Source organism: Takifugu rubripes, chromosome 3, assembly GCF_901000725.2.
Source record: "Takifugu rubripes chromosome 3, fTakRub1.2, whole genome shotgun sequence".
Classification (NCBI taxonomy): domain Eukaryota; kingdom Metazoa; phylum Chordata; class Actinopteri; order Tetraodontiformes; family Tetraodontidae; genus Takifugu; species Takifugu rubripes.
The window spans coordinates 1,582,054-1,608,922 of record NC_042287.1 but is presented as its reverse complement, the minus strand read 5'-3'; the positions used below and the strand labels follow the sequence as shown (position 1 = coordinate 1,608,922).

The 26,869-nt window shown below is 44.5% G+C and overlaps 1 protein-coding gene, 1 long non-coding RNA gene and 1 pseudogene across 4 annotated transcripts; 2 read left to right on the top strand and 1 right to left on the bottom strand.

Annotated features, from left to right (window-relative positions):
* Positions 1-284: 284 nt before the first annotated feature.
* LOC105418682 (zinc finger protein 260-like) lies at positions 285-26,869 on the top strand. 3 transcript variants are annotated; one of them, XM_029834397.1, is made up of 4 exons: positions 285-539; positions 1,741-2,286; positions 25,546-26,040; positions 26,209-26,869. In XM_029834397.1, exons 1-4 carry the CDS (start codon positions 368-370, stop codon positions 26,775-26,777), a joined length of 1,782 nt encoding a protein of 593 aa, XP_029690257.1. In that variant the 5' UTR covers positions 285-367; the 3' UTR covers positions 26,778-26,869. The 3 variants fall into 3 exon arrangements, with proteins under 3 accessions (XP_029690257.1, XP_029690256.1, XP_029690255.1); XM_029834396.1 differs by having other exon boundaries at positions 1,741-2,259; positions 25,546-26,869; XM_029834395.1 differs by having other exon boundaries at positions 25,546-26,869.
* Positions 11,821-11,928, top strand: LOC115249429 (uncharacterized; annotated as a pseudogene).
* LOC115249270 (uncharacterized) lies at positions 19,622-21,071 on the bottom strand. Its single transcript, XR_003887969.1, has 3 exons — positions 20,702-21,071; positions 20,112-20,194; positions 19,622-20,037 (listed from the first exon to the last, which is right to left on the bottom strand). It is a non-coding gene; the product is annotated as an uncharacterized lncRNA (long non-coding RNA).

Here is a 26,869-nt window from a genome sequence, read left to right as displayed (position 1 = left end):
TATTTATTGTCAGTGCTGCGTTTTCAACATGGTGTTTATGTCCCAGTGCAAATTGTAAATAAAGTATTTTTGTAAAAATAAAAAAATCTTTCTTTCTTTCTTCCTTGTTGAGGATCCAGTGCTATGCAAAGGTGTACTTACAACAATTTTATTGACAAATGATACTATTTATAGTCGTGTGTGAGATTGTTACAGAAAATAATGGAGAAGCACTGCCCCAGGGTAACACACACCACACCAGAACCAATGCTCCCGCGGTTGTTTTTGCGGAACTTTAATGTGTAACATTTGGCAGGAATCGGAAACAGCGGCTTTGAGCAGAAGGTTTTTGTATGTTTGATCGTATTGTGGTGTGGAAGCAATAAGAATGTCTTCTGTTGAGTGTTTGAGGACGTTCGTCATGGAGCGACTGACTGTTGCTGCTGAAGAAATATTCCGAGTGTTTCAACTAAAGCTCGACGGATATGAAGAAGAGCTCGATTATCAGCGCAGACTGGTGGAAAGTGTTTGGAAACCCCATATAAAGTTACACAGGACAGGTATGTAAGACTTTAACGAGACAAAATATGGAAGGATGTTCATTGTGACACTGAAGCAGTGCTTCTGCAACGTAAATGTGCTGCTAAATGTTGATTTATACCAATTTAAATGTAAACCTCTGAGGACTGAAAAGGTAGTGAGCATGTCAGGCCAGTAGGTGGAGATGTTAGTGATGGTGAATCTAATAAATGTGTCTCCTTTGCTAAGAGTATTGCTACAATAACTCCACATGTTGTTTGGGAGCAATAGCAAAGCTACAAGAGTTAGCAGCACACATGTTGCTGGGTAACAGGCCAGGAAAGAGTAGCGACCACATTACACTTCTGTGTCTGTGTAGCTTACAGAGTTTATGGATCATCACTGTATTCGAAACCACACACTCGTTCCATATTCACTACTCACTTCATAGGGGAGTTGGATTGAGTGCACTATGTAGGAAATTGAATTTTAAATTTGTTTTCGTACACTACCATGGCACACGCTAAATTACGTCATAACGTCGCATAATAAATACAACCTGGTTGCGGGCGAGAGCGGCCAAGTCTATTTAATTATTTTCACCCATAAAAAACATAACACAATCACCCTTTGTTTGGCCTGACCCCAAACATGCAACAGTGGCAAGGAAAAACTCCCCTTTAACAAGAAGAAACCTTGAGCAGGACCAGGCTCATGTAGGGGGACCCTCCTGCTGAGAGAGAGGAGAAGGGGGCGAGGACAGGTAGAAGAGAGAATAGGTAGGAGAGGAGAGAATAGGCATAGATCATACAATACAATACATACAGAAATACATCATAATAAGTTAGGGAAGGTTCAAGTTGAGTGGGTCAGCGGGGTCGGAGGTCAGTATGCAGCTCTGAAGGCGGCAATACCTGTAGATGAATACAGAAGGGGGGAGGAGAAGCAGAAAAAATACACAAGAAATAACATTACTAGTCTACTTGGTGAGGAGGAGAGGAGAGGAAACCAAAAAAGATGGCAGCCTCAGATTTACTCATTCAGAGGTGACTGATGCTTCAGATGTTTGGAGAAGAGATGCAGAAATTCACAGGCTGCAGGTTTGAACATTGAGATTGTGAGCTGCCTGTTGTTGTGGCTCGTTGGATGGTTAAAAACTGCCCTTTGTTCAGTTGCCCCTAAACGATTGCTTCACACTCCCATGCTTCTTTCCATTCTTGATGATTTCTCCTGTATTTCTAGAGGTTTCACAGCAGCAACCTTTGTGGAAGGAGGAAGAGGATAATTACCAGCATCGGGATAGGAGCTGCAGTCTGGACCAGGAGGACTCGAAGCCTCCACAAATCAATGAGGAACAGGAGGAAACCTGCTGTTATCAGGACAGAGAGCCGCTGACTGTGAAGCAGGAGATGGACACCTTAATGGTGACTCCCATACATGAGCAAGATGACGACAGTGAACTGGGCTTGAATCCTGATCAGAGCCAGGAAAAGCCTGAGGTGAACACAACAGTTCAAAGCCCTGTGTTACCAGATCCAGCCTGTGACCAGCAGCTGCTCTCCTATAGTCCTCATATATCTGAGAGCAAAGATGAGGAAAACAGGACCAGCGGAGACTCCAGGTGGACCACAGCTGAAGAGCCAAAACAAACCATGAAGCAGAACCATCCTAAATGTCAGACTGGGAATGTAAACAGCCCAGCAGAGTCAGCAGTGGACTGTGATACAGACACAGGTGCTAAAACGTCTGCATGTAACACAGGTGCTAAAACGTCTGCATGTAACACAGGTGAACAACAGGGAAAGGTCAGGACAGATTTGAAAGGACATTCCACTATTCAATACCAACACCTTGGCTCAGCATGTGGGAAAGATTCCGGAGAGGGTTGTTTCTCATCAGCCAACAAAATTCAGGAAACGGCAACCAAACTGTTTATCTGTCAAACATGTGGGAAAGATTTCAAACTGTCAAAATCACTGAAGCAACACCTTAGAGTTCACACAGACGAGAGACCATATGCGTGTAAAACATGTGGGAAAACCTTCAACAAAAATTCCACATTAAAAGTCCACATAAGAACTCACACAGGTGAAAGACCATATGCATGTAAAACATGTGGGAAAACCTTTAAACAATATTCTTCAATTTATCTCCACAAGAGAATTCACACAGGTGAGAGGCCATATGTCTGTAAAACATGTGGGAAGGCCTTTACACAAAATGATAAATTAAAGAACCACCTGAGAATTCACACAGGTGAAAGACTATTTGTGTGTAAAACATGTGGGAAAGCCTTTATAGATAGTAGTTCATTAAATGTCCACATGCGAGTTCACACAGGCGAGAGACCATATTTGTGTAAAATATGTGGAAAAGCCTTCAAACAAAATTCTGCATTAAATGTCCACATGAAAATTCACACAGGTGAGAGACCATTTGTGTGTAAAACATGTGGAAAAACCTTCAAACAAAATTCTGGATTAAATGTCCACATGAAAATTCACACAGGTGAGAGACCATTTGTGTGTAAAACATGTGGGAAAGCCTTTATAGATAGTACTTCATTAAATGTCCACATGCGAGTTCACACAGGCGAGAGACCATATTTGTGTAGAATATGTGGAAAAGCCTTCAAACAAATTTCTGCATTAAATGTCCACATGAGAATTCACAAAGGTGAGAGACCACATGTCTGTGAAACATGTGGGGAAACTTTCACCCAAAATTGTGACTTATTCCTGCACATGAGCACCCACACGGGTGAAAACATCCAGATTTGTCAACAAGAGAGTTCAGATATTGATGCAGCTTCTTCATCTCAGTGAGAAGAGTCCAACATCTTTAATTTTAGATTCCTGCCAGATGTTCTGTATTACCAGTTCACCCTTTTGTAATAAACGTTGTTACTATGCAACAAACCTGCAACACAGTCTTTGTATCAACTCAAAATGCATAATAAGTGAAATGAGTCACAGAAAAGCATTTGAGAAAATCTAGAGGTCAGCAGTCTGTGAGCATGCGGTGCTCAGCAGGTGTTGGCTGGAGGCAGTTAGAACCTTCTGTGTTGAACAGGTGAAGTGGCTCCCTGATGTCTGCAGGTGCAGCTGCTCTTCCACTGTTTAGGCATCAATCATGAAAGCTGTGGGCTCCATTTACCTCCTGCAGCCTTCTGCTGACACCTCCAATCAGCAATCAGCACAGGAGTCATGTGGGTTCTGGCTAGTTCCTGTCAGAACTCAATACAGTCATTTTAAATATAGTCATGTGCGAGTTTTGGGAGAATTGATTATTGTGATCAGAATCATTGTTTGTACTGGGTTTATCACAATCCTTAGAGTATCAAATCAATCTTTATTTATATAGCGTCTTTTACAATCAAAATTGTTTCAAGGCGCTTTCCAGAATCCCAGGGCCTAACCCCAGACAAGCAACAGTGGCAAGGAAAAACTCCCCTTTAACAGGAAGAAACCTTGAGCAGGACCAGGCTCATATAGGAGGACCCTCCTGCTGATGGCCGGCTGGGTAGAGAGAGAGGAGAAGGGGGAGGACAGGTAGAAGAGAGAGCAGAGAGGAGAGGAGAAGGAGGGAGAGGGAGGAAGAGAGGAGAGGCACAGAGCACACACAAAAATACACTATACAACGGGTCAGCGAGGCCGGAGGTCATCATGCAGCTCCGAAGGCGGCGATACCTGTAAATGAATACAGAAGGGGGGGAGAAAAGCAGAAAAACTACAGAGGAATCAGCATAACTAGTCTGCTTGATGAGGAGGAGGAAAGGAGAGGGGAGGAGAGGAAACCATGTGGGGTGACACCCCAGTGGGGTGACAGAGGCCTGTCAGGTGATCATGTTTCCGGACCCTGGCAGCCTTGGCCTATAACATCATAGCTAAGATGTGACCTAATGATTAGACGATCCCCTAAGTATGGTAATTTGTCTGTCTATGATAGTAACTGGAACTACAGAATTAGTAACAATAAGCTTTTTCAAAGAGGTAGGTTTTAAGTCTGATCTTAAAAGTAGCGATGGAGTCAGCCTCCCGTACCTGGACAGGGAGCTGGTTCCATAGCAGGGGGGACTCGTAGCTAAATGCTCGGCCCCCCATTCTACTCCTAGAAACTATGGGAACCACAAGTAGACCAGCATTCTGAGAGCGGAACGGTCTATTGGGCTGGTAAGGTATCACTAGCTCCTCCAGGTAGGATGGAGCTAGGCCTCTGAGGACCTTGTAGGTCAAAAGAAGGGTTTTAAAAATTATCCTAAATTTAACAGGCAGCCAATGAAGAGACGCTGTTACAGGAGTTATGTGATCTCTTTTGTCAATACCTGTCAGAACTCTGGCTGCAGCATTTTGGATCAGCTGGAGGCTTCTTAAAGAGGAGTTTGGACACCCTGATAATAAAGAATTACAATAGTCCAGCTGAATTAACTTTTCAGCATCATGCCGCGTCAGTAGCTTCCTAAGTGGAAAAAAAGGCACTTCTAGAGACTGTTTTAATGTGTGAGTTGAAGGAGAGATTCTGGTCAAAAGTTACTCCTAGATTCCTCACAGAGAGACTAGATGTTAATGAGATACCATCTCATCATGCGATCTAATCTATCCCTGAGAGGTTCAGGACCAAACACCATGACCTCAGTTTTTCCTGGGTTAAGGAGGAGGAAATTTGAAGACATCCAGGACTTTATGTCTTTAAGACAGGTCTGGAGCTTCACTAACTTCTCTGTCTCCTCTGGTTCCATGGATAAATAAAGCTGAGTGTCATCAGTGTAACCTGAACTTATGTCCGTTCTTCTCCGTCGGGCTCGTGGGTACAAAGAAAGACAGGTTACAATGGCGAATGACTTCTTTTATTTCTTATCCAGCGAGGCAACTTACAAGGCGACTACACGAGTTTTCTCTTAATCATTTCCCCCGTGTTCCCTCCCCAAAATCACGTCCGGAGGGAACACTCCCCCAGGAACCAAAAATCATTCATAACAGAAGTCATACATGTCATTACCTATTTCTAACAAAAGCATATTAAATAAACTTAACAATAGCTGGCCATAGTTCCCAGCATACCAATAATAGTTTACATCAGCATAACAATGAAAATGTATCCCATGCTGCCGAATAATGTTCCCTAAGGGAAGCATGTACAATGTGAAGAGGACTGGTCCAAGTACAGAACCTTGAGGAACTCCATGGCTAACCCTACTGTATGAGGAGGGAACACCATGGACATGAGCAAACTGGTATCTATCAGATAAGTATGATCTAAACCAGTCTAGTGCTGTCCCTTTAATCTCAATCACATGTTCCAGTCTATGTAACAGGATGCTATGATCAACTGTATCAAAAGCAGCACTGAGATCCAGCAGAACCAGCATAGAGACCAGTCCATGATCTGAAGCTATGAGAAGATCATTAGTGACTTTAAGACGTGCTGTTTCTGTGCTGTGATGAGCTCTAAAGCCTGACTGAAACATCTCAAACAGGCTGTTCCTCTGCAGGTGCTCCAGTAACTGAGTCACCACCACCTTCTCTAGAACTTTAGAGATAAAAGGAAGGTTGGATATTGGCCTATAATTTGCTAATACATCAGGATCCAGTGATGGTTTTTTAAGCAACGGCTTAATCACTGCCACCTTGTAGGACCAGGGTACATAACCTGTCACTAAAGAACCATTGATCTGGTCCAGGATAGAACTGCCTATCAATGGTCCTATCAAAAACATCCTTCAACAGGTGTGTTGGGATGGGATCTAAAAGACACGTGGTGGTCTTGGATTCCTGAATTAGCGAAGACGCCTCAGAAAAATATATAGGGCTGAAGGAGTTTAGGGGCTCGTTGGAGAACCTGTATGTTCCCACAGTCAGCACATCTGGTGTTGGTCCAGTTGTTGGGATGGCCTGGTTAGCTTTCTAGAAAACACTACGAAAGTTTAAAAAAGAACAATTAAGTTTAGGGAGCTGCTACTACTGGCTGCCGCCTGAGACAGCGCCATTTTGAGATCATTAGTTTCTCCAACTTGTGCTTTAGTACCGTCTCTCCTAATTAGACCAGGTTTTCCCCAAAAAGTGCTCCAATTGTCTATAAAGGCCACCTGGTTTTTGGGGCACCACCATGACAGCCAGCGACAAAGCGATGACATGCGGCTAAACATCTCATCGCTAGCCAGATTGGGGAGGGGACCAGAGAATGCTACGGAGTCCGACATCATTTTTGCGTAGTTGCACACCGACTCTATGTTAATTTTGGTGACCTCCGACTGACGAAGCCGGGTGTCGTTGGCTCCGACGTGAATAATAACTTTACCAAATTTACGTTTACGTCTCACCAGCAGCCATAAATTTGCTTCTATGTCGCCTGCTCTGTCCCCTGGAATGCACTTAACTATGGTCCCTGAAGTCGGCTTCACGTAGTGCAAAACAGAGTCTCCAATTACCAGAGTTGGTTTCTCAAATCAAAATCAAATCAAATCAATCTTTATTTATATAGCGTCTTATACAATCAAAATTGTTTCAAGGCGCTTTCTCAGCGGGTATGTCGCCGAGTGGGGAAAAACGGTTAGCCGAGGGAAGCAGTTGGCGGTGCACCGTGGGCCTTTGGTTTGGGCTATGCTTCCTGCGAACCATCGGCCGCTGCTGGGGGACAGCTAGCTGTAGCTACGCTAGGCAGCTCTGCAGCAGCTACCTTCTCCTGGCTAACTGAGGCAACTCCAGACAACTCCAAGCTGCGGAACCATGTCTCAAGCTCACTGTCTCACCTCCAGAGCCATTAATAAACAACACTTTCTGCACCTATTCCCTTCAATAAAGGAGGCAGAAGAGTAACGAAACATTTCACACACTGAACAGAAACAGGGTGAAACAGATGGTGAGGCCATGCTAGTTCTAGTGATCAGTCGAATCGGCGGAGTCCTGTATTTGTTTAATATGAATTATTTCTCCTTGCTGTTATCGAGCAACTAGAATTTTCAAGTGTATTCAATTTTATTCAATTCTATTTTATATAAAGTGAATCTAACACACACCTTGCACAGTGCACGAACAAACTCTGTTGAGAGGACAGGAAGTGACGCAATACGTTACTCAACGGAAGAGCAAAGGACATTCCATTGATATGTAGATTTATCAAATCTATGGGAAATACATGGGAACTCATATAGGTAGTCTATTGACTGGGGAATGTTACAAAAGTTTTTTTTTCATTATTATTATTATTGAATCCTGGCTACTTAGTAAACCGTGTTAATTTTTTATTTTTTTTGCCCCCCAAAACGATTTTTTTCCAGGGGCTGGTGTTGGGGTCCAGGCTTCTGGGTTGTTTTTTCCTGCTGGGGGTGTGGTGGAGCCATGCTCCGGCCACAGGCTAACGCACCTGCAGGCTATCAGCGATCAGCCGCCTACTTAAGGACTAAACTCGTGCCTACCAGTGTCAGAGTAATTTGGTGTTTTGGTGCTTTTGGAATTTTCTGGTGTATTTGGTATCTTGTGTATGGTACGTTTCCCTGCTCGTTCGAGGTGTCCATGCCATCCTGCTGGACTCGTGAAACATGCAGAACTCGACTCCTGTGATGGCTCCGCGCTGGAGCTCTCTGTGCGCCCCGGAGGTTTGAACTTGTGCTTCCCTGCAATCCAGGAGGACTGCCGTTTTGGTGTTTGTTGAATTAAACCTGGTTTTGGACTTTTCATCACTGCGTTCTTGCCTGCTTTCGAGTCCTGTTCAAACCCAGAACGTAACAGCTGGGCTTTGCTGTAAAAAGAGGGTCTGAGATATTGTGATTTTTTTTTGTGCCCCTAAACCTTTAAATCCACTTTCCGAACTTTGAATTTCTACCTAAAACTGACCCACTCTTCGCACCGGTGGAACATTGTTGATGTTTATCAGGTTTCCTCTCCCTGTCCTAAGCCTAACCCTATGTCTGCAAAAGCTCTTTCAAAAACAGGAAGAAACATTGTCCTGTTATTTACTTATCTTTATTTTTCCAAGACTGCTTTTTGGATTGTAATTTCGTTAATCTGGGGTGCCTTTTTTTTTCTCTTGACCTTCTAAAAAAAAAAAAAATCATATTATGTTATCCAGAAGTTGTTATAAACTTTAAAAACAAATAAATGCTATGTCCAAATTTCGTTCTTTGGAAAACACTTTCTTCACACTTTATTAAACTTTGTAATAAAGTGTTTGTTTTACTCTTAATATTTTACTGTTAATTTACAGAACCTTTGTTGCACTAACCAGCTTTTTTTTTTAACAAAAGAGATATACTGTAGTCATCAATTAACCAGATATTATATCAATAAATAAAAGTATTGAATATTTTTATATTATGAAGCTGAGGAAAAAGGCAATAAGTTGATCTACACACAGGCGTTAGGGTTACCGGAAGAAAGGCTTTTATTTTTGCGGCCATTATGGTTTGTGGTGCCAACTCACTTGAAATTTTCAGGGCAGATAGTTAAAACCAGCCAAACCAGTCAAACTTTTCTGTCCTTTTAGGAAGGGCCAATGCATGTCCAACCGTCCTTAGAGTATTCACAAAGCAGGTATAATTCAAGGTATTGTCCCCTGTCTGGAACCCATCATTCAGCTGGTCTTCTCCAGAGTTGTCTGGCTGGACCTCTGCAGGGTTCTCCTGAGAGACAACTGTCTCTGGTGGGACATGTTCTGGTTTTTCCAGCTGGTCCACTGCATAGTTTGTCAGCTGAATGTTCTCCACACAGCGTTCCTTTGAAGTTGCTTCTAATTCTTTCACTGTTTCCTCTTTTACAGTGAAGAACGGATGCTGCAGAGCCTCCATGGGCGTAATTCGCTGGTTGGGGTCCACCTGTAGCATGTTCTTGATGAGATCCATAAACAGGTCCAGACCAGTTGCATGTTCTTGCTGAACTAATAGCATCCCTACAACATCATCAAAACAGCTGAAGTCCTCCTCTTTTTCACTGATCCCGTACTCTTCTGCTGTCTTAATTGTCCACCTTGGATGATCATTTGTTCTTCTATTGAAGAATTCTTCAGTTTGCTGGCCCTTGTCCAGTACATGGTCTGGTGGCTGTCCCAAAATTTTGACTATCGAATTTATTATACTGTAACACCTGTTGTATGGAAACAGTACTGTTCCAACAGCCAGTTCAAAAGCAGTAACCCCCAAAGACCACATGTCCAAAGCCTCATTCATTTCAGACTCCAGGAGTACCTCTGCAGAGCTGTACACCTGGGTGAAAATGCAGGTCTCAAAGTCAATATTGCCGGACATCTGGGCCCCACCAAAGTCCACTAACTTTACTTGCAGTGGTTTTGCATGGTGGTCCACAATCATGACATTTTCTGGTTTAATGTCCATATGTATAATCCCGATGGTTTTTAAATGGTGAAGAGCCATAACAAGTTGTTCTGTAATGTGTCTGACCTCTGGTAGAGGGAGACACATTTTACATGGACTCATCTCAGAAATGTAGGTGTGTAGGTCCATGTCCAGGAACTCAAAACTTAGACAGATGTCTTCCATGTTGAAGAAAAAGCTGTTAAATCTGACCACGTGACTGGTGTTGGGATCCAGGCGCCGCAGCTGCTTCAGGATTTGGATTTCATGCTTTGCTGTTTTAATCACGTTAGTGCTGCTCTTCATTACCTTCACGGCCTCCATGGTTCCTGTTTCAAGGTTGCAACATTTTAAAACTTGACCAAAACTTCCTTCCCCTAGAAACTTGACCACACGGCGTTGCTTTCCTAGTAAATTACAGCCGTCTTTTCTGGACTGGTGGACATCAACTTTGTTTGTGAACACTCCCATGTTTTTGCTGCTGAGATTTGCTTTTTTCTCTTTCTGCTGGATAAGTTTGGATACATAAACTTGATTTTTGTTTGTAACATATGCAGACATAAAGGCTTTATAAGCCTTTGATCAGCAGTGTCTTTGATGTAGCATTTGTGGATGAGTTTGACGATGCAACAAGCTATATATTGTTCATTATGAACAAAACTGAAGTTATCAGGGGTTTTTTTCTTGTATTTTGAAGGCATTTTCTTGTTTTACGCCATACTATTTTCTTAATCTTGAGCCTATGTTCTTTATAAAACATGAGAAAGAGTGCTATAACAGTGCCATAACCAGCTTTGAATAATCAGTAGTTACATCAATAATCAATACCATTTTCTTTCACTTTGACTTCGGAACGTCCAAAACAAGAGATGCACTGACAATGAGCTTTCCTTAATGAGACTGACTGCATTTTTTTATTACTAGCTCTTTTTTAGCAATCACACGTTTTCTTTTCCCCTACAGTTTTCTGTTGTTTAATGTTACATTTGGTGGTACTAACCCTGCTGTAGCCTGCCCTCTAACGAATAGCCCACATCTACTTTATCTTTCTTCTTTTTTAAGTAATTAAATGTGTATATTGTGTAAAACACTATTTTGTTTTTAGTGTATTAGATCTTAAATCTGTAACAGTTCTTTGTTTTGCGATATTTTTCCAGGTTCTTTTAAATTCACACGTTGACACATTTCGCATGCAACCACACAAGCACTCATTCATTCATTTTATTACTCACTGACACACACCTCAACTCAGATATTGTACAAAGGCTTTATGAATGAAACAGTATTTTATATATAATAATTATATATTTTAAAAAAGAGGATAAAGTTTATAAAAACTAAATTTGGCTGTGGAGAAGAATGTTTGCTGTTTTCACATGAAAAGTTCAGACATTTCACCAATAAATAAAGCTAACTACTGAGCAAAGAAATATAGTATAAAAGCATAAAGCGTGTGTTACAAACAAAATTATTTCTCGTCTCTTAACAGAATCCCAGAGCCTGACCCCTAACAAGCAAGAGTGGCAACAGGAAGAAATCTTGAGCAGGACCAAGCTCATGTTGGGGAACCCTCCTGCTGATGGCCGGCTGGGTAGAGAGAGAGAGGAGAGGGGGGAGGACAGGTAGAGGATAGAATGGAGAGGAGAGGAGAGGAGAGGAGAGGAGAGGAGAGGAGAGGAGAGGAGAGGAGAGGAGAGTTTGACCCAGTGGGGTGACAGAGGCCTGTCAGGTGACAGTCACCATTGAACACCGTCAAAAGTTCATTGACATTTGGTTGAGTTGCATTGATTCAACACTGTTTTTCTGTGCGACATTCATTATTTTGCCCATATTGAAGCACAAGCCTGTTTCAGAAAATATCCTCACCGCAGTTCTATGGACCACTTATAGAGCAGTGCAGCCTGGACACCAAATATAAGGCAGCCGCACTCTTTGTCTTGCTTTAAAATAATTCAATTGAGACAGAGGGCAACTGAAGGTTTGACTATATTATCTTCCATTTTCTTGCTCTTGCTCTCGCTTACGGCCATACCACCCTGAGAACACCTGATCTCGTCCGGTCTCAGAAGCTAAGCAGGGTCGGGCCTGGATGGCACACTGCCTGGGAATACCAGGTGCTGTAAGCTTTTTCCGCTCCTCCACTGGGCCAGCAGAGGCCGCTCGTGCCACTTAAATCCAGACAAAGTGTATAACTGTCCACTCCAGTCTGCATTGATGTCAAGTGTGGAGGAAAAACCTCACAGAGGGCCCACTTATTACACCAGTCAACATCATACACCCTCAATGGAAGATACTGTCAAACAATGTGCAGATACCAATCACACACAACTATGGCTAATGCTATTTTTTACAGGTGTGAAGTAGGGACATTTTTCAAAATCCTGAATGAATCGAAAGTGAGACACATGATTTCTCTTCTTATTCTTCTCTTCTGTCAAGTTCAACAGTTTTTCTCCAAATAACTCGTGAAAACTGTTTGTTGGCAACGTGTTCAATTCAATCAAATCCAAATGCTATGCTGCTGCATTTTTGTGTAGTATTACACATACTGTGCCACCGCTGCTGGACTGCCTTCCCTCACCTGCCTCAGCCAGTCTTCGATTCCTCTCTGATCCACTGACATTTCACTGACAGGGGTGGACTTCCTTGACTCAACCACCTTCAATGCTTTGAAAACAGCCATAGACTAGACATCAAAGTTCACTCCACCTTCTGTGAGTGCAGAATCATCACAGACTACAGGAAGCATAGAAATCTTCAGGACCTGCTGGTCCAGGCCACGGTGAAGCCTGTACTGACTCCAAGACCTAGAGGCTGCGGTGATTTCTAGCTGTAGAGTCAGGTAAAAAAAATGTTTTCAATGGGGAGAGTCAGGGGAGTCCCAAAACAAGAAATGGCCTTTATTTAATCACCCGTGGTGTCTGTGGTGTGCAGTACGCGGGAGAGACCAAAAACACTCTCACCTGACACTGGTGGAAATTATACCAGTGTTGGGAGACCCACACTCCTCTAGTCCACCTTTTTTTATTACCTGACATGGGTTGCCATCCCTTCAGGTGGCCGTCGATTCTACTGAACTCAGGTATGCGTTTGTGGGTTTGTATATAGATGTTTTGACTTATGTGGTGCCTTATTAACATTGTATTATTATTATTAGTCTTGTATTTTTATTAGGTTGCAGTAACCTCCACCAGTCAGCAGTCTTCCCTGCTACTGTAGTTAGAAAAAACCCTGAGGGTTCGTACGATGGCTGCACTTGACAACCTTTTCATCAGAAGCAAACTACGTAAATAATTTTAATTATGTGTAATTATTTTCTGGACTATAAGTCGCTCCGGTGTTTAAGTCGCACCAAACAAAAAATGCAGTATAAAGAAGAAAAATAGATACAGTGGGACCTCTACTTACCAAATTAATTGGTTCCGGAAGTTCTGTTGTGATCCAGGATTCCCAATTGTGTTTGTCCTGCAGGGGGCGTGGTGGAGCCATGCTCCGGCCATCTGTTGGCGCACCTGCAGGACATCAGCGATCAGCCGCCTATTTAAGGTCTAAGACTCCAGCCTACCAGTGTCAGAGGATTTTTGTGGGACTTGGTATTTCTGGTGCCTTTGTTGGTTCTGAAGATTCTTGTGATTTTTGTGGCTCCATGTTGGAGCTTTTTGTGTGCACTCGGAGGAAGAACTGTTGCTACCCAGCAGTCCAGGAGGACTGTCCTTTTGTGTTTGTTTAATAAAACTAGTTTTTGGACCATTCATCACTGCGTCTTGCCTGCGTTTGGGTCCTAAACAACCACGAATCGTAACAAGTTGTTTTGTAACCTGAAAATTACGTAAGTAGAGACACGTTTTCCATGTAAATGCCCTAATCCGTTCCAAGCCCCCAAAAATTTGGACATAATTTTTTTTTATAAATCACAAAAATGCATCAAAACATGTAACAAATACATGTTACAATTAGATTACCGCACAATAAATGTAGGAATTCAGTGCAAGGCTTCTCAAGGAACAAAATGAACTTTATTACAGGAAAGCTAAGAGGAAATGAGGGGGCATTGCGATGTTTGTGAACGATAGATGGTGTAACCCAGGGCACATCAGGGTGAAGGAGCAGTACTGCAGCAAAGACATTGAACTGATAGCGGTTAGCATTCAGCCATATTACCTCCCAAGGGAATTCTCGCACGTTATCGCGATAACCGTGTACATCCCTCCATCGGCCGATGCCGCTGCTGCCTGCGAGACTGTACACACCGTAGTTTCCAAGCTTCAGACATCGCACCCCCAGTCCCTCCTCTTCATCTCTGGTGACTTTAATCATGCTTCTCTGTCCTCCACTCTCCCAACCTTCACCCAATATGTGAAATGCCACACGAGAGACAATAGAACTTCAGATTTAATGTATGTAAACACCAAGATGCATACACCTCCTCCCCCCTGGAGAGGCCTAAAAACCATCTCAGGCCACACTAAGGACAGCGGGAGTGGCCCTGAATCTGGGGACCTGGACTGGGCAAACAAGTTGCATCCTTTTTCAACAGATTTGACTGTGCTGCCCCTGTTACGTTGCGTGGTTGTCCAGGACCCAAACGCAGGCAAGACGCAGTGAGGAAAGGTCCAAAAATTGGTTTTATTAAACAAACACAAGCCCAGAAAGGCCAGACTGTTTCCTTTTACATCTTCCCGGGTGAATTTTATGTGCTTGTCTGTTTGGTTGAGATGATTTGAGAATGCTTCCAATTCTTGTGTTTGAACTTTGACCCAGGTCTTGTCCACATATCTGAACCAGTGGCTTGGTGCAGTTCCTGTGAAGAATGTCAGGGCCTGGGATTCCACCTTATCCATATATAGATTGGCAACTATGGGTATACTGGTGAACCCATGTCGTAGCCATGTTTCTTGCTGTAGAAGCCTTCTCTGTACTGAAAATAGGTGGTGTTCACACATAGGTCTAGCATGGTGCAAATTTGGGCGTTAAGGTTGTTCTTTCTGGAAGGTTCTTGTCCTATAAAAGGCACTGTGGATGGTGTCTATTGCGTCGGTGGTCGAGATGCATGTGAAGAGCCACATGACATCATAGGATACCATGGTCTCTTCTGGTTGTAGTTTGAGACCACTAACCTTTTTCACAAAGTCTTGGGAGTTTTTGATGTGGTGCGGGGTGTTGCCAACCATGAGAGACAAGATGGAAACCAAGTATTGGAAATGTTATATGTTACGGAATTGACACTACGTACTATTGGTCTGAAGGGGGTGCCTTGTTTGTGGATCTTGTAAAATCCATAAATAGAGACCCTTGTAAAATATTTAGGAATTTTAAATGAGGTATTAGATCAGATGGAAAACATATTTCTCAAAAAAACTGTCTGAAGGGGGGAAATTTTCCAAGAAGTGGATGAGGTTGAGTTGTTGCCATAATTTGGGGAGCACGATACACTGCTGGCCCAATGGAGGAATCCAAAATGCTTACAGCACCTGGTACTCCCAGGCAGTCTCTCATCCAAGTACTAACCCTGCTTAACTTCCAAGATCAGGCATTCTCAGGGTGGTATGGCAGTAAGCAAGAGCAAGAGCAAGAAAACAGCCTTTTGAAGATAATCTACTCAAATTGAATTATTTTAAAACAAGACAAAGAGTGTGGCTGCCTTATATTTGCTGTCCAGGCTGCACTGCTCTATAAGTGGTCCATAGGACTGTGGTGAGGACATTTTCTGGAACAGGCTTGTGCTTCAATATGGGCAAAATAATGAGTGTCACACGGAAAAACAGTGTTGAATCAATGCAACTCAACCAAATGTCAATGTTGGAACTTTTGACGGCGTTTAATGGTGACTGTTACATATAAAGAGGCCTTAAATAGCTTCCTCCCTCGCTTATGGCCATACCACCCTGAGAACGTCTGATCATGGAAGCTAAGTAGGGTCAGGTCTGGTTAGTACTTGGATGAGAGATCGCCTGGGAATACCAGGTGCTCTAAGCTTTTTACACTCCTCCACTGGGCCAGCAGAGGCCGCTGGTGCGACTGATAATTTTCCAGCCAGATATTATTGACTTCTAAGTCCTCCAAACATTTCAGTTTATCATTAAGGTTACATTTAACATTTGCAGTTAAAGTTAACATTTACGTGTAACATTTCACATTTAGCATTTCATTTGAATACATTCCTGAAATGGCACATTTTGTTGCAATTATCTTAACAAGTGACTTCAAATAACCCACCACTCTTTGAAACATGGAATAAAGCTAGTCTTTTCTTTAACTTCTTTTATCTTAAGCTGCATTCCAGATGTTCAAAAGTGTGGTGGGTTTTTTTTTCAAGTCATATTTATATTTGATTTGAACAGCTACCTGCCATCATTAAAGTGTCTGGGTCGAAATGTGTGAAGAGATGGAATTTTCTCACACTTGTTCTTGTGACACATCTCATGGCATCTCTTTGCTGAAGGATTATCGCTGACGAAGCTTTATCGCAGATTTTAAACTGAGATAATGATTCAGATTCAGATTTCCTTTATCTGTCCCACACAGGGAAATTTACAGCACAACAGCAACAGCAAAAGCACACACTGAAATAAAGAAAAAGTAAAATAAAATTTGAGGTAAGATATACAGAAAAGGATGTATATATACAATAATCCAAGATTGGCCCTTGTATACCTGTACATGGTAGAGAGGCTGTGTACAGTATACACATTGATATACACATCAATGCAATATACATATCAGAATATATAATATTTAGACTGTGCTAGCTGGCATTATGTTTATTGTGGAGTCTAACAGCAGTCGGCAGGAAAGATCTGCGATACCTGTTGGGGTTATGGGTTGTGTTCTGGCTTTGTCCTGCAGGGGGTGGTGTGGAGCACAATTGGTGGCAGCTGGCACTGCAGGCAAGCTCACTTGTAGGCAATTTACATCTTGCCGCCTCTTTAAGCAGGTTGTGCCTGCCTGTCAGTTCCAGGGTGTCTGTTCGTCTTCCTTCGTCACGTGAGGGTGTTTGTTCGGGTTCCCTTGTCGTGTGTTGGTGAGTTTTGGATTCCCTCATTGTGTGCTGGGTGTTTGTTCAGGTTCCCTCGTCGGTGTTCGTGTTCTGCGGTTCTGGAGGGCCGCTCCTGTTCCCGAGTTTCCTGTTTCCTGGACGGCCACTTCTGTTCCCGAGTTTCCTGTTTCCTGGACGGCCACTTCTGTTCCCGAGTTTCCTGTTGCCCTAGAGGGCCGCGTCTGTTCCCAAGTTTCCTGTGGCCCTGGAGGGCCGTTTCTGTTCCCTGGTGCTCGGCAGTCCTGGAGGGCTGCCCTCGTGTTCCTTGTGTTGCATTCCCTCCCTGTAAATAAAACCTTTAGACCATTGTGTCCCGGCCTGCGTCCAGGTTCTGTACAACCCTTGTTCCATAACAATACCTCTCCTTTACACAGCGAGGGTGGAGCAGCCGCTCACTGAAGGAGCTGCCCAGTGCTGTCAGGGTGTCCTGTAGGGGGTGGGACGTGTTGTTCAACATGGATGACAGCTTAGCCATCATCCTCCCATTTCCCATCACCTCCACTGAGTCCAGGGGACATCCCAGGACAGAGCTGGCCCTTCTTACCAGTCTGTCAGTCCTCTTCTTGTCCCTGTCCATTATGCTGCTGGACCATCAGACTATCCCATAAAAGATGGCAGATCCCACCACAGAGTCATAGAAAGTCCTCAGGAGTGGTCCCTGCACTCCAAAAGACCTCAGCCTCCTGAGCAAGAACAGTCTGCTATTGCCCTTCTTGACAAGGGCGTCTGTGTTGTGTGTCCAGTCCAGGTTATTGTTTAGGTGAACCCAGGTACTTATAGGTCCTCACCACGTCGACATGTGTTCACCGGTGCAGGCGGGGGGTTGTTACGCCTGCAGAGATCCACTACCAGCTCCTTGGTTTTACTAGCGTTGATCTGGAGGTTGTTCCGCAGGCTCCAGTCCACAAAATCCTGAAGTTCTCTGTATCCGTCGTCCCCATCAGTGATTAGACGAACAATCATCAGAAACTTCTGGAGGTGGCATGATGATGAACTCTATGAAAAGTCTGCAGTGTAGAAGGTGCCAGTACTGCAGAGAAGCCAATCTGACTCGGAGCCCTTCACTCTCACAAACTGTGGTCTTTGTGTGAGGTAGTCCAGAATCCATGTTGTGAGGTGGTGATCCACCCCAGCTACCTGCAGCTTGTCCCCCAGCAGCCTGGGCTGGATGGTGTTGAATGCACTGGAGAAATCAAAAACGTGAACCTCACAGTGCTTACAGCCTTCTCCAGGTGAGTGAGGGAGGTGTGGAGGAGGTAGATGACGGCATCATCCACCCCGATGCTTAGCTAGTAGGCGAACTGCAGCGGGTCCATGACGGAGCTCGCCAGTGGACGCAGGTGGGCGAGGATGAGTCTCTCCAGCGTCTTCATCAGATGAGAGGTCAGAGCTACCGGCCTGTAGCTGTTGAGTTCCTTGGGGTGCGGTGTCTTCAGCACTGGGACGATGCAGGACGTCTTCCACAGCTGTGGCACTCTCCCCAGCCTCAGGCTCAGGTTGAACATGTGACTGAAGATCCCACACAGCTGGTCTGCGCAGGACTTCAGAAGTCTGGGGCTGATGCCATCCAGACCCATCACTTTCCTGGACCTGTTCTTCTTCAGGGCCTTCCTCACCTGGTGTGGCGTGAGGGACAGGCTGGAGCAGGGAGGTGTTGGTGAGGGGTGGGCATGGGCCAGAGTGTGAATTGTCGGGCATTTGTGGGCTGAAGGTCATGAGAGAGGGGGAGGACGGACAGGAGGAACAGTGGATTGCGGGCACGGACAGTGGCAGAGGAGACTGGGCTGGGGTTGGGGTGGGTGCCTGATCAAATCTGTTGAAGAACAAGTTCAGGTCGTTTGCCCACCCCCGGTCTCCCACAGATTAGGACTTCTGCTCCTTGAAGCCCAAGATGGTCTTCAGTCCCTTCCAGACCCCGCAGATGTTGTTCTGCTGCAGCTGGTGCTCCATCTTCAGCCTGTAGTTGTCTTTTTCCTGCCTGATCTTCCTCCTGAGCTCCCTCTGCACAGACTTCTGCTCCTTCTCGTTTCCAGACACAAAAGCCCTCTTCTTCTCCTTCAGGAGAGACTTTATGTCTGGGGTGATCCAGGGCTTGCTGTTGGAGAAACTCCGTACAGTCCCGTTTGGTATGGCATTCTCCACACAAAAATCAATATAGTCAGTGATGAAGTGGGTAAGATTGTCGATTTCCTCCCCATGGACATCACTGAATACATCCCACAGGGTTGTGTTGAAACAGTCTTTCAGGGCCTCCTCAGCCACCCCCCCCCCCCTTCTCCTCAGCCATTTCTTCACTGTGAATTTGGGCAGAGAAGATGATGGAGAGGCATGATTGAAGTCTCCAGACATGAGGAGGAGGGCATCAGGCTAAACAAGCAAGCCGCTGCTCCGCAATAGGTCTCTGGATGTGGTAACAAAAAGGGAAAAAACAAGTAGAGCCACCACGGCAAACTCCACAAGTCTTGCATGCATGATGAAGGTAAATCAAACCAAGCCAAACACACAAAAATGAAAGCGGTCGAACGGAGAAAAAGTAAATTAGTAAGGAAAAGCTCAGAGCTGAGCAGGAGCCGCTGTTACAGGCTGCCACACGCACGGCGCCATCTTCTTATCTGATGCAGAAGAATAGATTTCAGAGACAGAAGATCTTTCAGACAGAGGACAATGTTTTTGCTGATTCAGATTTTCAGTTTTCCTGCATTGAGGAGGATTCAGTAGATGTCATCAACGCAGTCATCATCAGCACTTCGTATTCCCACTATGAGAGAGGATCATACTGGGAATGACCAACTTGGAGGGGAGACGAGTGTTTCAAGAGAAATGGAAGCCAGACTGACTAGCATGCTTATATTGGAGTATTGTTATTAGCAGGAGTTTACAGGTCAAAGATCAAAGGCAGAAGCAACTGCAAGTCTATGGAATGAAGAAAATGGAAGACCAATCTTTCCGGCAACGATATCTCTGGAGACATTACACATGATATTGCGTGTGATCCGCTTTGAGACACCATAGCTGGTCGACATGAAAGAGACAAAATAGCTGTGATCAGAGATGTGTGTGATAAATGGGTTGAAATGTTACCTTTGTTGTACAGTCCTGATCCTCATGTGTGTCCAACAGTACATGCCCAACAAGCCTGTCAAGTATGGCATCAAAACATGGGCAACCTGTGGTGCAAAAGTACACCCTGGAAAGCGACCTGGAGGCACATATGAGGAGATGAGTGAAGGGCTGCACGGGCGTAATATCAAGTGTTAATACTTCACATCCTACCGCTTTAGAGATGAACTTCGAAAGAGAAAGCTGACCATGTTGGGAACAGCCAGAAGAAATAAGCCAGAACTTCTCAGTGAATTCTGAAGATGTGGGACAGACCTCTTAATTCCTCAAGGTCACCCAACCAACATCCAGTAGACACAAATGAAAAGTAAAGGAAACAATGCCAGATCTGTCCCTCCAGAGAAGACAACAAGTGCCTCTTATGTGAAATGCAAGAATGCAAAAAGCACATGGTAACATTACAAAATAGTGTTATGTCATGTATCAACATGACAATATACAATATACAAAGAGGATGTAAATATACATCCTCTTTGTATATTCCATTTGATCTCTATTTGATTTTATCTTATTTTTCTCTGAGTGCTCTTGTTGCACTGTAAATTTCCCCGTGTGGGACAATAAAGGATCTGAATCTGAATCAAAAACGCCCAACACAACCATTCGATTCTGGAAAAGTTATAATGTTTCTCCTCGAGTGAAACATGCCAGGGAGAGTTTCTGTTACATGTATTACTTCTTCACCCAGATTACAACACAATCGTTTCCCCCGTAAAATACTCCACTCAATTATAGGTCTGTACCAGGGTTCCTTGATGCCTCCGTGCTGTGTGAGCGCATGCCATTCGTAGGTTTCCCACCGTTGGAATGTTCGCGGTCCATAAATGTCCTCCGAAAGCGCAGTTGTGTGTCCAGAGGCCTCCACGAGTGAACAAAGTATAATCCGAGGACAGCGTCCACGATTAAAACGTTGAATAATAATCCAATCTGGGCGGAAAGGTGACCATCCGGTTGCTGCCAATGGGCCATATAGTTGAAAAACGTCCCGCTGTGTGTCGCACATCCGAGTATATGTCCCTCGTTACGTCTCCGCTGGGAGTTCTCCATGTTGATTACCAATTAACATCAGCTGGGCATTGCGTGGCACCTGCAGTTCGCGGGAACGTCTCCCTCATGAACCCCCCCACCCCCGTCCACCCACGAGTACAACTAATGGGGAATATCATAAGCAGTTTTTATACGTCCATCACAATAGTTCTTAAATATAGTATTGAAATTAAAAATGTAGTGAATGTTACTGTTTCTATAATCTAAAATAAAGTAGTTCTTGGTTTAACCTGCTAACATTCAGCTTTCTTTCTTGCTTTTCTTTCATTTTCCTGGAGCCTGCGTGATGAGCCACCCCCGTTTCCGTCTCTAGGATGGATCTCTGTGTGTCAGACCAGTGCTCGTTTCTGTTCCGGGCGAGAGACAATATTCCGTGTACACTGTACTTTTGAATGTTGTAAAAGGCATTTTCAAAGCAATTGCACATTGAACAACTCCTTGTGGAGTAACTGTTTTTGTTGATTCTATTTATTTTATTGTCAGTACTGCGTTTTCAACAGGGTGTGTAATTTGTCAATAAAGTGTTTGTGTAAAAATAAAAAATAAATCTTTCTTTCTTTTATTTATTGTGTGTTTCGTATTCATTTATTAGTTTAGTGAGTGCGTGTGTGAGTTTGTGGGGCAGCTGACTGCTTGCGGCCATCATGGCGGCAAACGCCAACTTGACCGGGTTGAGCAAGAGACACGGAGTCAAAGTGTGGTGGAGGTGGCTCTGGCTGTGGGCCAAGAAATCAGCCACAGATCAGTGAAAGCTGCCGCCCGCATGAACAGGGAAATGGTGTTGTTTCCAGAGAAGGTGGAACAGGCGAACAGGTTGGTGGAGACGGGGATCACCGTGGGGGGGAAGTTCGTCCAGGTGACTCCGCTGACGCAGCTGGCAGCGAGGATTACTTTGTCCAACATGCCGCTGTTCGTCAGCGATGAGTTCCTGGCGAAAAAACTGTCCCGACATTGGAAACTGGTGTCCCCCATCAGAAAAGTATTGTCGGGGTGTAGGTTGCCTTTGTTGAGACACGTGGTGTCTCACCGTAGACAGGTTCACATGATCCTAAACAACAAGGGCAGAGGCATTCAACTATCGTTTTGACGTCCGCGTGGACGACTTTGATTACATTGCAACCTCCTCTGCCCTGAAATATTTCAACTGCGGCAAAGAGGGACATCTAGCCAGGGCTTGTCCGAGCCGCCTGGTCCCGGACGCGGCGGCGCCGGCAGCAGAGTCCGCCGCGTCTGAGCCCGACCCCGCGGCACCCCCGGCCTCGCAGCCCATTCCGACGGTGAGACGTCGGTGGTGCGGTGTGTGTGTGTGGGGGGGCGATGTTCCAGACGTAGTGCAAATGGAGTCGAAGGCGGAGGGAAAAAGGAGTGAGTGTGTGCGCGTGTCTGAGGTAAGTGGCGTGAGGGAGAATGTGGAGGTGACTGGCAAGAGTGGCGAGGCGGGGAAGGTAATGGATTTACCTGGGGTGGCAATTGAAGTGGTGTGCGGGTTTGATGAACTGGGGAAGACTGGTGAGGGCATGGGTGAGCTGGGTGAGGCAGGAGAGACTTGGGTCAACCTGCTGAACGGTGTGTAGGTAGGTGAAGTGGGGCAGGTGACAGGGGAGTGTGGGATGCCAGGGTTAGTGGCTGGTGTGCTGGTTGAGGGAGGAATGAGCACAGGTGAGCACTGTGAGGTGGGTGTGAGCACAGGTGAGCTGGGTGAGGGAGGTGCGGGTACAAGTGATGGTAGCGGGGGGGGGGGGGGGGTCTGAATGGTGGCCTGTTCCTGCAAAGCGGCAAAGAAAGCAAAGAAATGTCATGAAGAACAATGGAGACAAAACAGTGGACAGCTGGAGGATGCAGCCGCTGGCACAGACACTACGAGCCATTGGATTAAACACAGGGCAGCATCGGTCCTCACCGACCCTGAGATCTTTCGGCTGAAGAAGCATATGGGCAAAGCCAGGAAATAGCTCAGATGACTGTCCAACAGGAGCACCAGCTTGTAGGCTGACCGGCTGGGAAGGGATGGAGCCCCCCCCCCCCCCCCCCCCCCCCCCCCCCCAGTGTGCTTAACGAGCCACCACGGAGGAAGAGGACTGGGGACCTACACGGAGCAGTTGCCCTAAATGTTTTCCTCTCTAGGATGGATCTTGCTGTGTCGGACCAGTGCCCGTTTCTGTGCTGGGCGAGAGACAGTATTTCATGAGTACAGTGAGTGTGAGAGACTCACTGTACCTTTGGAATGTTGTAAAAGGCCCTTTTAATGGTTTAAATCAATTGCACATTGAAAAACTCCTTGTGGAGGAACTGTTTCGTTGATTCTATTTATTTATTGTCAGTGCTGCGTTTTCAACATGGTGTTTATGTCCCAGTGCAAATTGTAAATAAAGTATTTTTGTAAAAATAAAAAAATCTTTCTTTCTTTCTTCCTTGTTGAGGATCCAGTGCTATGCAAAGGTGTACTTACAACAATTTAATTGACAAATGATACTATTTATAGTCGTGTGTGAGATTGTTACAGAAAATAATGGAGAAGCACTGCCCCAGGGTAACACACACCACACCAGAACCAATGCTCCCGCGGTTGTTTTTGCGGAACTTTAATGTGTAACATTTGGCAGGAATCGGAAACAGCGGCTTTGAGCAGAAGGTTTTTGTATGTTTGATCGTATTGTGGTGTGGAAGCAATAAGAATGTCTTCTGTTGAGTGTTTGAGGACGTTCGTCATGGAGCGACTGACTGTTGCTGCTGAAGAAATATTCCGAGTGTTTCAACAAAAGCTCGACGGATGTGAAGAAGAGCTCGATTATCAGCGCAGACTGGTGGAAAGTGTTTGGAAACCCCATATAAAGTTACACAGGACAGGTATGTAAGACTTTAACGAGACAAAATATGGAAGGATGTTCATTGTGACACTGAAGCAGTGCTTCTGCAACGTAAATGTGCTGCTAAATGTTGATTTATACCAATTTAAATGTAAACCTCTGAGGACTGAAAAGGTAGTGAGCATGTCAGGCCAGTAGGTGGAGATGTTAGTGATGGTGAATCTAATAAATGTGTCTCCTTTGCTAAGAGTATTGATACAATAACTCCACATGTTGTTTGGGAGCAATAGCAAAGCTACAAGAGTTAGCAGCACACATGTTGCTGGGTAACAGGCCAGGAAAGAGTAGCGACCACATTACACTTCTGTGTCTGTGTAGCTTACAGAGTTTATGGATCATCACTGTATTCGAAACCACACACTCGTTCCATATTCACTACTCACTTCATAGGGGAGTTGGATTGAGTGCACTATGTAGGAAATTGAATTTTAAATTTGTTTTCGTACACTACCATGGCACACGCTAAATTACGTCATAACGTCGCATAATAAATACAACCTGGTTGCGGGCGAGAGCGGCCAAGTCTATTTAATTATTTTCACCCATAAAAAACATAACACAATCACCCTTTGTTTGGCCTGACCCCAAACATGCAACAGTGGCAAGGAAAAACTCCCCTTTAACAAGAAGAAACCTTGAGCAGGACCAGGCTCATGTAGGGGGACCCTCCTGCTGAGAGAGAGGAGAAGGGGGTGAGGACAGGTAGAAGAGAGAATAGGTAGGAGAGGAGAGAATAGGCATAGATCATACAATACAATACATACAGAAATACATCATAATAAGTTAGGGAAGGTTCAAGTTGAGTGGGTCAGCGGGGTCGGAGGTCAGTATGCAGCTCTGAAGGCGGCAATACCTGTAGATGAATACAGAAGGGGGGAGGAGAAGCAGAAAAAATACACAAGAAATAACATTACTAGTCTACTTGGTGAGGAGGAGAGGAGAGGAAACCAAAAAAGATGGCAGCCTCAGATTTACTCATTCAGAGGTGACTGATGCTTCAGATGTTTGGAGAAGAGATGCAGAAATTCACAGGCTGCAGGTTTGAACATTGAGATTGTGAGCTGCCTGTTGTTGTGGCTCGTTGGATGGTTAAAAACTGCCCTTTGTTCAGTTGCCCCTAAACGATTGCTTCACACTCCCATGCTTCTTTCCATTCTTGATGATTTCTCCTGTATTTCTAGAGGTTTCACAGCAGCAACCTTTGTGGAAGGAGGAAGAGGATAATTACCAGCATCGGGATAGGAGCTGCAGTCTGGACCAGGAGGACTCGAAGCCTCCACAAATCAATGAGGAACAGGAGGAAACCTGCTGTTATCAGGACAGAGAGCCGCTGACTGTGAAGCAGGAGATGGACACCTTAATGGTGACTCCCATACATGAGCAAGATGACGACAGTGAACTGGGCTTGAATCCTGATCAGAGCCAGGAAAAGCCTGAGGTGAACACAACAGTTCAAAGCCCTGTGTTACCAGATCCAGCCTGTGACCAGCAGCTGCTCTCCTATAGTCCTCATATATCTGAGAGCAAAGATGAGGAAAACAGGACCAGCGGAGACTCCAGGTGGACCACAGCTGAAGAGCCAAAACAAACCATGAAGCAGAACCATCCTAAATGTCAGACTGGGAATGTAAACAGCCCAGCAGAGTCAGCAGTGGACTGTGATACAGACACAGGTGCTAAAACGTCTGCATGTAACACAGGTGAACAACAGGGAAAGGTCAGGACAGATTTGAAAGGACATTCCACTATTCAATACCAACACCTTGGCTCAGCATGTGGGAAAGATTCCGGAGAGGGTTGTTTCTCATCAGCCAACAAAATTCAGGAAACGGCAACCAAACTGTTTATCTGTCAAACATGTGGGAAAGATTTCAAACTGTCAAAATCACTGAAGCAACACCTTAGAGTTCACACAGACGAGAGACCATATGCGTGTAAAACATGTGGGAAAACCTTCAACAAAAATTCCACATTAAAAGTCCACATAAGAACTCACACAGGTGAAAGACCATATGCATGTAAAACATGTGGGAAAACCTTTAAACAATATTCTTCAATTTATCTCCACAAGAGAATTCACACAGGTGAGAGGCCATATGTCTGTAAAACATGTGGGAAGGCCTTTACACAAAATGATAAATTAAAGAACCACCTGAGAATTCACACAGGTGAAAGACCATATGTCTGTCAAACATGTGGGAAGACCTTTAACCGAAATTATCACTTAAAGGTCCACTTAAGTGTTCACACAGGTGAGAGACCACTTGTGTATAAAACATGTGGGGAGACCTTTAAACAAAATGATGAATTAAAGTTTCACTTAAGATATCACACAGGTGAGAGACTATTTGTGTGTAAAACATGTGGGAAAGCCTTTATAGATAGTACTTCATTAAATGTCCACATGCGAGTTCACACAGGCGAGAGACCATATTTGTGTAAAATATGTGGAAAAGCCTTCAAACAAAATTCTGCATTAAATGTCCACATGAAAATTCACACAGGTGAGAGACCATTTGTGTGTAAAACATGTGGAAAAACCTTCAAACAAAATTCTGGATTAAATGTCCACATGAAAATTCACACAGGTGAGAGACCATTTGTGTGTAAAACATGTGGGAAAGCCTTTATAGATAGTACTTCATTAAATGTCCACATGCGAGTTCACACAGGCGAGAGACCATATTTGTGTAGAATATGTGGAAAAGCCTTCAAACAAATTTCTGCATTAAATGTCCACATGAGAATTCACAAAGGTGAGAGACCACATGTCTGTGAAACATGTGGGGAAACTTTCACCCAAAATTGTGACTTATTCCTGCACATGAGCACCCACACGGGTGAAAACATCCAGATTTGTCAACAAGAGAGTTCAGATATTGATGCAGCTTCTTCATCTCAGTGAGAAGAGTCCAACATCTTTAATTTTAGATTCCTGCCAGATGTTCTGTATTACCAGTTCACCCTTTTGTAATAAACGTTGTTACTATGCAACAA

Coding starts and splice junctions, on each gene's coding strand:
- LOC105418682 (XM_029834395.1), top strand. CDS start 368: ATGTCTTCTGTTGAGTGTTTGAGGACGTTCGTCATGGAGCGACTGACT. Junction 540..1,740: donor TATAAAGTTACACAGGACAG/GTATGTAAGACT, acceptor CTGTATTTCTAG/AGGTTTCACAGCAGCAACCT. Junction 2,287..25,545: donor AACGTCTGCATGTAACACAG/GTGAACAACAGG, acceptor ATACAGACACAG/GTGCTAAAACGTCTGCATGT.